At 35.4% G+C, this 13,978-nt stretch overlaps 1 protein-coding gene across 6 annotated transcripts in view; it reads left to right on the top strand.

The window, feature by feature from the left end:
• Positions 1–13,978, top strand: part of LOC106124372 (GTPase-activating protein CdGAPr) — a 55,322-nt gene that overhangs the window by 28,380 nt on the left and 12,964 nt on the right. For 3 of the 6 annotated variants that reach the window (XM_013320971.1, XM_013320970.1, XM_013320968.1), the window contains exons 1-2: positions 9,227–9,886; positions 13,769–13,866. In XM_013320971.1, the coding sequence (XP_013176425.1) occupies positions 9,833–9,886; positions 13,769–13,866 (152 nt within the window). In that variant the 5' untranslated portion in view covers positions 9,227–9,832. Of the gene's footprint in view, positions 1–9,226; positions 9,926–13,768; positions 13,867–13,978 lie in introns of those variants that run through there. The other 3 variants (XM_013320973.1, XM_013320974.1, XM_013320972.1) reach the window with 2 other exon arrangements.

The raw sequence follows: 13,978 nt of genomic DNA, 5'->3' as shown, positions 1-13,978 counted from the left end.
TTTTATTAATATGTATAAATTCAAACTTTGGTAAGTCGTGATTGGGCTCAACATTTCTATGAAATGTCTGAACAGTCTTGTGCGAAACTTTGTTTAGTTTGTGTGGTTTAAACTGCGCGTTTTCACCCGTCATTGTATGCTAATGTATGGCCATATGAGCTATGCCATGCCATGCCACTCATACAAATAACGCCGACTATCCTCGCGCAGATCTGGCGTATGCGGACACGAACCTTATCTGACAGGAATTGAGCTGCGCCATTGTTGATGCGAAAGGAATCATTTTGTTGTGAGGCGCAGGAGTAGATTATGAATGTAATTTGAACTGGACATTGAAGGAATTTTATCGATACCAACCTTCATGGTTCCTCATAACCGTTTTATTTTACCATAAAGTAATGAACATAATTTGACTAATATGACAAATGCGAATGTTTGGATGAATGAATTTTTGTTATAAGGTATCTCCAGAACGGTTGCATGGATCTCGCTGAAATTTGGCACACGTGTAGAACTGAAACTGAACTTATTAAGTTTGTTTTTATTCCGCTCGGACGGAGTCACGGGCAACAGCTAGTATATTCAATTTCTTTTCAATAATCTGCACAATATCCTTCGTTGAATTCAGAAATTAGTGATGACATTTATGCGGGATATTTATATATCACGACGACTGAATGGTGGCAACCCTAATCGTGTTATGTACCACATTGAAGATCATTAGTTCATTGACAACTATGAAAGTAAAAGTGATACATGCACAGAGTTATACTGCAGTACGACGGAGACACATAGCCTAATATGTTATAAGCACTGATCTTTGTACATGGACAGGCTATAAACCATGGAATTTTGTGCCTATTCGAGTGTCTCCATTTTGTCGCTGACGGTGGCGGTTGGCAGTGGTGATAGCTCGAACTAATATTAGATGTGACACTGTCAGGAGCTTCGACAGAGTTTTAATCGGAATGAAGCTTAGCTGTCATTTCAAAGCAATGACCATCTATGATTACGAGTCACTATATTTTGAATATTGGTTTCTAGACATGTGCCAGACTATACGTTCTTTCTATGAAAGGTTTCGCTTCATCATTAGCAACTCGGTATTAGAATAATCTTCCTATGTCAGCATTGAGCGGATTATAGATAAAATCCTTTACGCTTTTCCGATAACAGACAGACAAAACTAACATATTTATATATGAGGAATATCGATGCATGTAGATTACGTAACATTTCACGTGACTGTCACGTGTTTTTGGGCATACAATTTTATTTTTTTCAATATTATACGGTGACAAACGAGTACGCGGCCAGCTGAATTCACGTAAATAGCGTTGCCGGCGCTGGAGGAAGATAGGCACAGAAAGAGAATGTTCAATCATTCAGCAGACTATACGCGGAGTTATTTCCACCTGACGCCTGTCTTCTAAGTGTTCGTGATATTGCGCCGGTCAAGCTCATTCGCGCTACAGACGTTGTTGTAGCTGGCGTCTACCAGTTAAACAATTATCGATTGAAAATTACAATTACTAATCGAGGGTTTCTGATGTCAAAATACCCGTAATATCATAAAGAGATTTTGGTTTCGGTAACCAACGGTAAATGATTCAGAATGATACAAAAGAATAAAATCTTTACAGTAATAATGACTCAATATATGTGAAAGGATAAATGACAAATACATGACTCGAAAATATCACAACTTAATTCCGTCTCCGTCGGTGGTCGTGTTGATTGCGATATAACTGTTATAATGATGAACTGACAATAAAATTATAAAATAAAGTGATGACGCTTTAAACAAAATGTTAGTAAAATTATATCAGAATGTTTATCATACTTATATTGTAACTAACTGTCACCCGCGACTCCGCCTGCCGCCCGCGTGGGTATATAAACAAACTTAATTACTGTAGCCTATGAGTTCTTTCAGACTATGTTCTCCGTTCCGTTCTAGAGATATCTTCAAACACCCATCCATCCATCCACGTCACATCCATCTATAATATTAGTAGGTTAAATAAAAAGCAGCTCTTCAAGGTATAAATTCGAGAAAAAAATGAATAAATAGTATCCTATGTCCGTCTCCTGGCTCTCAGCTACCTCCTCACCAATTTTCAGCCATATCGGTAAAGCCGTTCTTGAGTTATAAATAGTGTAACTAGCACGACTTTCTTTTATATATATAGATTTCGAATGTGTAAATAGATGGAGGAATGGATGGATGGATGTTTGATTGAAGGTATCTCCAGATCGGCTGCACGGATCTTACTGAAATTTGGCATAGATGTAGAACACAGTCCAGACGACAACATAGGCTAATTATGTATTTTTTTTTATTTCGCGCGGACGAAGTCGCAGGCGACAGCTAGTCTTCTATAGTTTTTTTTTTTAATAAAACATAGCACTAAACACCACGACTTCGAAGCTATAATTTGATCCAATGGTCATTCTTTCCCTCAGAAGTATTTTACTAGCGCAATAAGCAAAAGACTCCACTCATGGTATCATATTTCTGAATCAAAAGTGTCAGTTCGTGTTCCATACTATTGCCCTTATCGACAAAGGGCACGTCTCGATACTCCGCGTCAAGGGCCCTTTAAGTCTCCGACCCCTTGAGCACGTGGATGTGGCTTTTCCCTTACCGATACCTGTTTGAGGTGCGTCAGCGAAGGGTTTCGTTTTGAATTTGGCACATCCTGTCCTGTAATCATCAAACATAGTTTAAGAGTTTTTATAGTACAAGAGTCATTTAAATTAAGCATGCATCGTGGTACAGAAAAATTTTACTTCGACATATCAAATATCGTGTAATGCTATATGATTGACTATGACGGCAGGTGTCGATTAGTGATGTAAAAAAAGTATCCACGTCACGTGTCTGTCATGCTTCGATAGCGTCAAATCGCTGACAATTCGCCGCGCAAACAGTTTTTGCAACGACACGCATCCCCGCTTATAACTGTGCTAACCAGTTAGGGTTGCCACCTACCATCTTTGGATTTACATCGTCATTTTTTGGCTACGAATTTGACATTATTATCTTCGTACTAAAGTGATTGAAACAAGTCTTCTCTTGTATATCTTCTCATATTAATTAATCCTACGCAGCAACAGCCGACTCGTGAAGGTGCAGTTCGCTCTTTGTTTATAAGACTCTCTTAACGGCTTTGTATCTTTGTCGTGTACAAAGGAATCAAGGAATGACGAATTACTGTTTGTTTAGAGTGACAGCCCTTCCAGTAGTCATTCATAAGTGTTTGCTGCTGATAATGATTTTGATGTGAGACGTAACGTTGTGATGTTATATTGATTTCAACTGTTAAATCTTTATTGTTGTCTCTGTTTTTGTCGAAGAGAATGAGTGTAATAGCAATATTGTTATACGCATGTTACTACTGGATCTACGTAAAGGTACGCATGCATTGGCCTACCACACACACAGCCCGCAACGGATTGCTTATTGATAAATGCCGGCTTTCGATGCCGATGGACCCAGCGCTATGTAAAATCATACAAAGCAAATTAAAGTCCGTTTGGCCGTGTGTCCGGTGCACCTGCGGGCCAATGGATGTGTACCTTTAGTGTGTTTGAGAATTTCTTTTATTCTTATGCGTGTGAACTTTATTATCGTTATATCGGAACTAAATTAATAATAAAGAATTGTCTTATTGTGTCTGTAACAACTGCTTGTATAAATGTAGAATAAGCGAGTTGTCCGGAAATGCCACCGTGGCGCCACCATCGCTTGTCAAATAGAAATTTGTTATCTGTGCCGATGCTAAATTAATTTATACTTTTAACACTACAAATACTATTTTTTTATAATTAATATTATGCGGTTTCACTTACTAATTAATATTTTTATGCGAAATGTTAACGAGTAATTATAATACGCAAGCCGCTACTAACTGTAGGTAAACAAAGCACGCGATCTCACGGTTAATTAAAAATCCAGTTAATACACACCCGCACGCATCGTAACGTCCGTAAATATTCAATGAATCATTTCATAAGAAAATCTTATACTATACAAAACTCTCGTGCCTTTTCGAAATTCTATATTTATATTTAGAGCGTCGGTAGCTTAGAAGTCTAACACTTGACTTGCAATCTGTAGGTCCTGGGTTCGAATCCCGCCATCTACCAATGTGTTTTTCGATTTCCGATTTACGTATGTAGATTTTTCCGACGTTCTTACGGTGAAGGAAAACATCGTGATGCAACCTGCACATATCTGAGAAGAAATCCAAAGATATGTGTGAAGTCAACCAACCCGCACTGGGTTTGCGTAGTTGACTATAGCCTAATCACCCTTAACTTAGGGTAGGCTCCGAGCCTCTCCGTGGGGACGTATAGTAAGCTGATGATGATATTTAGTTTTGAGCGAGATTTTACTGTATAGATAAGAAATAAGAGCTTAGATCACTTTTTGAACAAAATAACATGAACATTAATAGATTTATTTGGTAGCTACGTTGTGACATATAGACAAATAGATAGATACACGTGCTAAATTTATATCAAGAAGGGTTATAACAGACCAAATATAACAAAAACTTAAATATAGTACTGGTTTGTACTGTATCTAGAGATATTTTTCTTCGATCGGAAGTAGACACGGATATGGTCCATTTGACTTGTCTTGTTTAGGAATCGAACCGGCTTCAATACCTGATAGAATAACCGGGTCAGCCGGTGTTACTTAGTTAAATCAGTAGCTTCATGACAGTGGAATAAGGGTGATATTCCACCATGACTTTATACAGCGATAAAAATACGTGCTCCAAATGAAAATCAACTTATGGGCATTAATAAACAATAAATTTAATATACTCTGAAGTCATTGCTTATAGGATTTTATAGCGATATTATAGCGTTTTATTTGTAACTATATCGCATCGGTATAGCTTTAAATAGCCGATAGTACACTATGGTTGACTGGCTTATGTCATGGCGCGCCCCTCACGGCTCGTTAGGCCAGCCATTAGTGGTAATGTGAGTTTAAACGATGCCACAATCAGGACGTGGTCGCGCGAATGACTGGCCGTGTGGACAATCACGTATGTCACGGTGGCTCGGAAGCCATACTAATTGTCAGGTGCCGTCACCGAATAAGGTACAATATAAAGGTATCGGAGTGTTTTACAATCTTACTTCTTATTAATATTATTATATAAATGCCAATGTTTAGATGCGTGGATGGATGGATGTTTCTTAAAAGTATTTCATCAATGGCTCAACAGATTCGATAGTATTTGGCATAGAGCCTGGTAAAACCCATAGGCTACTTAAGTTTTTTTTTACTTTCGCATTTACTTATTCATTTTTTATTAATAAGTAAATGCTTCAGAATTCCTTTTCTTTAGAAAAATACAGTTTTGTTCGATATGATATAAAAATATGAAATGTTATAAATTTTTTATTTAACAATCCATTCGCGAAGCCCTTTAGTCTATGAAGCCCTATGCCCATTGTTCGTGAGTTCGCTTGTTAATCAAACATTTACGACCCTAGCAAGTCGTGACGTCAGTACGGCCATTGTTGTGTCTAGGTGCATCATCCAACCTTAACACTTCCCCGTTTGTTCCGCCTCGAGTGGTTACCTAGGTCACTTGGCTTCATGCTTCGATAGTTCTTAACGGTTCTTAGCAGACAAGATGTAGATAGAAGTACTGGCAATCCAGTAATCCGATACTTTACAAAGGTTTTAAGTCTCCAAATTAAAATAGACTATATAATGATAAAAAATGTTTTCTAGATGTGTTAATACAGCTTAAAAAATCACGTTGTTTTAATTAATAAATTACATAAATATTTAACGAGTAGTTATTTTCGCTTTTACGTAGTTAGTGGTTAATTAAAATAAAGCAAATAAGTTATGTTTGGCCTTCACCGGTGAGCCGGCAGCGCGTTGCCTGTGGAAGCAGAACGCATCAGTATGGAAGTGGCGCGCAAAGAGCGAACGCATCGTTAGTGTAGGGTTGCCAGATTAAAGAAAAACTCCCGAAAATTAATTTAAATTTAAAAACGTTTTAAAAAAAATGTTGATAATCAATTAAGAGACAATGCGGCGGTAATTAAAATCGATATCAGATGCATAAATAATTGCTAACAAAAGTATTGAAATAATTTGGATAATTATTCCTTTTATCTAAAGTATAAAAAAACGTATATATAGATGTGCAAAAGTCTTAGCCCTTACAAACACATACGCAATAAAAATGGAAATGTTAATAAATTTAGATTTTAGGCCTGGCTTATTTATTTATTCGATCGATACAACCCTGCTTTGAACACGAGCCTTCTCAGGCATATAGTCGCAACGGTTCGAGATCGGGAGCGAGGGAATAACTAACTGGGAACGATTCCACGCAGATCGCTCGTTGCGCTGTTCCTGTAGCGTTACGTTCCGTTTTGCTTCTATCACTTTGCTACGTATTACTTTTTTTAAGTCAGTTTATTTGTATTAAACCTACTGGATTTTACATTACATTAAATTATTTAATCATATTACTGAAAGAACTTATTTACAAGAACTTATTTACTACTAATTCCTGAAAACAAGGTTTAACTGAAATAAAAAGAAAATATTTACAAACTTAATGCGCCTACCGTACTATTTAAGTGCTTTCAGACAGAAATAGCCATCTAGGCAGTCTAAAGTAATGAACAAAATGTATTGTATTGATACAGACATAAGAAACCATTGTAACAATTAGTTATGTGAACACATGTTTTATAACAAGCGTCAACAATACGTTTACACAGTACACTTCACAGAAACCTGTTTACTCAGAAGCAATGCCGCTCATATTGTGCGATACATCGTAGGTCGACAATGAGTGCTTGTGCGCATTTCGTTTGTGCCATTGCCTTATTTTACTTATCATGAATACACTTATTGAGTGTTACGCAAGTTATTTCTTATATACAATCTAGATGGTAACTTTATCTGTCAATGTAATCAATTTTTAGATTAAGTATTTCTCCGTAACACTTCGAACTATTGTTATTATTTGGTTATCAACTAAGCAAAATTTTCAATAATAAGCAATTTCAAAGGTAGGAAGTTAGTAAATGAAACTTTTAGGTCGACGTAACAGTTAATATAAAATATTATCGTAAACAAATCTCTGTTGTTTGTTATAAAAGTTACATAACTACACGGAACAATATAATTTTTTGCTGACTGCATCTTACACTCAGAAACGTAAACATGTAGTCATTTTTAGATATAGTCTAAAATATAAATCGACCCACACGTATATAAAAGTTACTAATGTATTGGTGAGATATCTCTTTTAGCAATAGTATTGGTAATTTACCGTAACAAATTAACTAACCAAGTCATGTTTATGGATGAGACTGAGACGAATCAATCCATCGTATGGTCTACGATACGTTCCATAGTTCCAATTAGTACAGTGAAAAACAATCGTAAACGAATCGATTAAATTCGAACACGCATCACTAATTTTGTAACTTTGTTATTATATAATCTGTGGAACGGAATTGGTTTACACAACTAGTACTCTCAATATATTTTTCTATTAAATATTTCATCGCACAATCTTAAAACATCTTTTGTGTTCTGATACTGATTTACGCTTGACGCCGTTCCGCGTCCTCTTTTGCCGGCACGAAAAAAGCCCATTGTATGTCAAGCCAAGACTGAGTAATGAACGCGAGACCTACTTCCGTTTGTATGATTTTTTTTTAAGAATAGCATTATAGTAATTAAATATCGTAATTAACAATTTTCACTTAATTAAAAACAGTAGAGTAAATTCTTTTCATCTAATTGATTAATTAAAAACTTACAGTGCATGGATATTTTAACTTAGCTAATTTACATACTTTCGGAACAAATATTCATGCAAATTTCTTAATTTTACATTTCGACGTGCTCAAACCACTGAAGCATACATATCTTATTTATGTCTTAACATCGATATTGAAACTAGCAACGTATCGTATAAGTAAAACTTGAACCTGGCTTCTATGCCTAGGATAGGTCCTAAAGGATTGTAAACAAGGTTGCTAGGATTGTTAACTTGTGTACAGAATTAGAATTCGTCATGTCTTTTACATCTTACTTGCTCTATAAAATTATACGTGGATTTTTTGATTATGTCAAGACATCGTTTAATTAGCATTCTTTACAATGATCGTCAATGTACAGCATCGGATACGGAGGCGGCTAGGTGTTGCCCACAACGTGCGTGACTCAAACATCGTGTCTCATTAAAGCGTCTAATTAGCAATTCATTTGCAACAAACACGATGTTGTTATGACTTAATTATAATCAAAGAAATCATATTTATAGTTCTATTATAATATCTTAGACATAGATACTTAATCCCCTATTTTCATCCTTTTTTCTATCTAAATTCTAAACTGTAATTGGATACCAGGGTAGGAGTTTATTTATCTTATTAATCTGCAAATACAACTACTATTTATTTTAACTAATTTAGCTTATTTTTACAATTATTTCGTGAATTTATCGATATTTACGCCGATAAGTGTAGTAATGTATGTAGTAAAATAAATAAAATAGTAATGAAGCTAAGCGTTTAAATAAATCAATGGAATGAAAAATGATATCATTTGTATCGACTTATTTTGTAATTGGGCAATACTGAAACGTAAATAAGTATGTTAGTTATATGTAGTTCGTTTCGGCATATTAATAGAAGCATCCTTATGACTTTGAATTGTCTGGATCATACTTCGTACGCTGGCCTACAAGGACAGCAATTATTACGACATTGCGTCACCCTCGCCTTATGTCCAGCAGATGTGTCTGTGTACATGCTCTTTGTCGTTTTATAACCAGTATTTATTGTCTGACCATCCTTTTGATTATTTTTTTTGTTTGAGGATAGTGTTAATATAATTTGAAATTACAAATCTGTTATATCATTTTATTAGTGCATAAAAGTGAAGCGAGTAATTAAATATGCTTAAATTAGGTACAGGCATCTTTAAGTGGAGCAGCTACAATATATGTAAACTTGAACTAAAAGTGTAAAGCGGTAACACTAATATAATGAGCAAGATTTAAATTTGGTTTCATATGAACATCACATAAGAAATGAAAAAAAAAGATTAAAACATTTACGCGTATTTGTCAGTTATTTTACCTAAAATGCATCAGCGTATTTGTACTGGCAACACTGAAATCGACCGGATGGCAGAGCGACGGAATTACTCTGACGCGGGGAGAGGGGCGCGCGCCGCTGTCAAATCGAATTATTCCTTGAGTTACGATTCGCTTTTATTTAAATGGAAAAGCATTTTCCTGACTTAATTATCTCGTAATTTAGCAAATTAGCGACGGTTTAATGATTTGCTCGCACGAAAATGTCGTATAGAAGGCGATGGTACTCAGTAGGACTCGATACGCCGCGGTGGATTTCGATTGCTATTTTTGTTTTGTAGCCCAGTTCCACGGTAAATATTGTTTTTAGTGACGAAACGCGTCGGTGCAGTCGTTTATTTTTTCTTCTCTTCTCGTGCCCGGTGCAATTTTTGGTCCGTGAAGCGGTTGCGATTTTTACAGTGTTCTCTGTTGCAAAAAGATTTCGACATAGCTTTTTTTGATCTTACATTCCGTGCCAAAGCGACCACAAAAACAGTTCCCCTGTCTGAAAAGCAGTGCCAAATGCGTTTTTGTGTATTTAAATAATAAAGTATAAATTCAATCATATGTAAAATGTAAAAGAAATAAGGACATTAGGTCTAAAAGCTGTGGAGTGTGGAATCGAGGAACTAAATGGCAGTTTTGAGGAGAAAATCTTGGACATTTAGCGTGTGGCAGTGATGCGGCGGGTATTTGGAGTGTGCTCCGATGGTTGGGTACTCTGCGGACAGAATGTGAGCCGCCAAATGTAGCTGGCTGTATAGATGTTGTCTGTATGTTTGTTTCTTTCACGTTTTTATTTTTAATTTAATTTCTAACATCTCATAACATGTCTACTAATCCATAATGCTACACTAACAAATTTTTTCATACTTAAGTTTGATCAGCGATTGACATAAATTTTGCACTGGATTTTGATTTTGTCTTATCATTAAATCATTTTTTTATAACTAATTAAATTCATAATAAGTGTTTAGTCTAAAAAATAGTTAGGCAGTGTTACAGTGTATGATTTGTTAACAAAATAATTGTGGTTTAAATACCAAGATGTGTGAAATGCTGTAGAAATTGCTGCAACAATATACACTAAAATGAGTAATAAAACAAGGCAGATGAAGGCAGCCCCTGGAGCTGCTACATGCAGTCCAAATCTGTTACCGTAAGGTCAAAGGAACTGGCAACATAGCTTTCAACCATGAATATGCATTTTTAAACTCCCCCTCTAAAATTCCCAATAGGACAGACACACTATGGTTGATAATTTCCTGAAAATTTACCCTTTATGTTTGTCATGCTAAAATTATCTATTAGTCATTATACCATAATTAATTTCCTAGCTTTCAATTCTTTGATGAATTAATGAATCATAGAAGAATCCTTTTCAATACAATACTAGTCCATTTTCTATACAAAACTTGTCTGAATATAAACAAATGTTTGTAAGATGGCATTTATAAGAGTCATATATCACTTGAAATTGTTTCTTATAATTTTATTATGTAATCTTGGTAAAAATTACCGGTAGGAATTATGAGACATAACAACCTAAATAACTCCTATTTAGCCATAAGTTAAAGAACAGTACTATGTAGATTAAAACAGGATATTCATATTATCAGCACAACCGATGAAATAATATAACTACACAGAAGACAGTTGTGAGTGGAACCAAGATAGATAAAAAATGGAAGTGGAATTCTGCATTTTGTCTGATCAGCGTGCATGCCGGAGGCTTAATGTTAGTTCTTTTTGCCTACTAATCCATTTTTCATAAAGAAAAAATGGGAAAGATGGTGGATTTAACAGGGGAAGGGAAAATATTCTTGATTAACGATAGGAAGAATATCGCTATATTGCTATTGTGGATTCATGTGGCCTCTTGCTTGTTACGAAAAAAAGGCATTAACAGACAGACAATAAAGTGATCACATAAGGGTGTCATTTTCTTTCTTCCAAGTTACGGAACCCTAAGAACAATGGAATATATTAAGAGATAACATAATTTTAGGTTTTAAAATGTGAATTACAAATATCTAATAAGTTTATACCATTTTTTATTAGACAGGAATTAATTTATCTATGGTTTTAGTCAAAACATTTTCTCTGAATTATTTATGCCATATAATACATAAGTTACATTGTTATTAACAATTGCATGTTTCTTCACAATGTTATGTACAAATAGTGCATGTAGTGTTTTGTCATGTGTCTGTATGTTGAAAAGTATTGTTTGGTTTTACATTTGAAAAGTTCTCATCAAAGTTTATATGTATTATTTTGTAATTTTAAATTAAATTAACAAACTAATATTGTAACTAAATTTGTGTTTTTTCCTTAATTTTGATTTGAATTATTTTTTTCCGGGCTTATGTTTTTTTTACAATTCAATGTTGTACTGGCCAGTGAAATTTAAGCTTAATGCTGCTTAAAATATTGAAACACGGCATCTCGTTCACTTGAACGCATTAAAAAACTACGAAATTTATTATTTCAACAAACATCAGAGGCTCTCCAAAATAGAGCAGTAAACATTACATTACATGTGATACGGATGTAGTATAGTGCATTTCAAATATCGTGCACGTCAATGACCTCGATCTGTCAAAAATCATTAGAAAAATACAGAATATAATTAAATTGTTTTGGGTAGGTACTTATGACCTTATAGGCTTAGGATATAATTTAGTATTATTTAAAATTAATATGTCATTATTTCTTTATCCTTATTCCGTAAGTTCATTTGACAGCTATGGCGGTTGCAAAATGGCGCGGATTTTTGGACATTGTTATTTGAAACGCATCGTACGTAGTTACAAGAATTAGGAAAAGTTTTTTACGTCCCGGCATAAATCTAAGTAAATGGGTTAACGCTATCTATGAAATGGGTGCGTTTGATATAGATCGTAAAACGCACCGACGGAGAAATTTATCGTAGGACGTAACTTGATATCCTGTTATGTCTTACGAACTACGTAAATATAATTTTATGACGTCATTTAGAAAGAATGTTTTACATGTGTTACTATACACATATATTATGTCTAAGTTATTAATAACATTAATTCGATATGTGATGGTCCTTTCGTGTGGCTTATAAATGGAATTGTAAACGAATACCTTAAGGTTAACAGTGGTAGAGCCCGCTTTAACATCTTCGCACGATTTGGCCGGGCTCGCCCGGTGAAATACCACAACCACACAGAAGACAGGTGTGAAGTGGAAGCAATTCCGCGTTTCATCTGATGAGTGTGCGTCCCGGAGGCCTAACTTAGTCTTTTTTCCCTTCCCACACTTTTCCTTATAAAGAAAGGATGGGAAGTGGACTTTCCGGGTGAGAGGATGCATGAAAGGAATATTATCTTTGTGTATATTTTCTTTCTGTGCATCCTCTCCGTCGATTAAAGGTAGGCAACGCATATGCAATTGGGCATATAAATGGGCAAGGGTCACTTCGCTATATCAGCGATTTCAGGTGGCCGCTCGCTCGTTTGCCACCTTGTGATATAAAACAAAAACGTTCCAACGGTTAGCCACCAATGGGGTTTTAGTTAGTAAGAATCTCATAACCCTGTCTTTTCCCAAAAAGACAGGGTATCTTACGAAGATCCCCTCCACCCCCCATAGAAAAAAAAAGTCGAAACTGTGACGTCATCTATTTAAGACTCGTGTTATACACAAGTAATACGCATAATAGGCAAATAAAAATTGCATTAATAATTTCGTGGTGCCATCTTAAATACAGTACAAACTTGTATATCTATGGGAATGCATTTATTACATAACTAGCTGTCGCCCGTGACTCCGTCCGCGCGGAATTAAAAAAAAAGATAATTAGTAGCCTTTGTGATTTTCCAGAATATGTTCTATATGTATGCCACATTTCGTTGTGATCCGTTCAGCAGTTCTGGAGATACTTTCAAATAAACATCTAAACTTTCGCATTTATAATATTAGTAACTATGGCAATCCTGCCAGTTACTCTCTATTTAAAACTGCTGATTTAATCACTAAAAAGGTTTGACATGATGAAGTTAACGTAATTAAACTATAAAGTGGTAAAACAAATGAATGGCGACTACTGTTTAGGAATAGTGAATGCACCGATCGAAGTGGTCCTCGTGGAAAAAAGAAATGGGGCTCGTTAGTGGTGTGCACTTGACGGCTCTTATGTTCGCCGGCACACGCCTGTTAGGACCACATCAAGTGGTCTTTGTTCCAAGTTAGGGATTTTAATTACAAATTATTATAAGATACAGAGTTTATTAAATTGTAAGAGACAAAAGGTTGGACCCATGGATTGAAATGTACGGCCCAAAGGATCTGAAGATTCTAGAAAAATTGCGTTTAACAAATAGACTTTTTATTCGTTCCTACATATGGTTGGACACTTAAATTATCAAATAAACTCTAATATGTTTCATGATTATGTTGAAATGCCTATCAATCAACAAATTTTGGGTTTAAACAAAAAAAAACCCGTATCTCTAATTAAGAAATTGTACAAAACATTGCACAATTTTTGTATTTATTATGATGTGTTACTTTATTTTTGACTGTATAATGTACTTGTGAAGATACGGATTTATTTAATTGATAATAATATGTTTTGTTGTCAGGGCTCGCCGCACGGGTCGGTGATGTCGTGCCAGTCGCTGGCGGCGCGCGCCTTCGCCGAGCCCGACAAGGACCCCGCGCAGTGCGGCGCCTTCCATAGGTATTTTGGATACGTAACATAAAAAATCTAACCTTACAAACATATGAACCTAAGGACCGGACGTATAGTTGATTTTTGATTTAGCTTTGAACAGAAGTTCGCTAATAACTCT

Source organism: Papilio xuthus, unplaced genomic scaffold (assembly GCF_000836235.2).
Source record: "Papilio xuthus unplaced genomic scaffold, Pxut_1.1 DF825946.1, whole genome shotgun sequence".
Classification (NCBI taxonomy): domain Eukaryota; kingdom Metazoa; phylum Arthropoda; class Insecta; order Lepidoptera; family Papilionidae; genus Papilio; species Papilio xuthus.
This window is presented reverse-complemented; position numbering and strand designations above follow the sequence as displayed.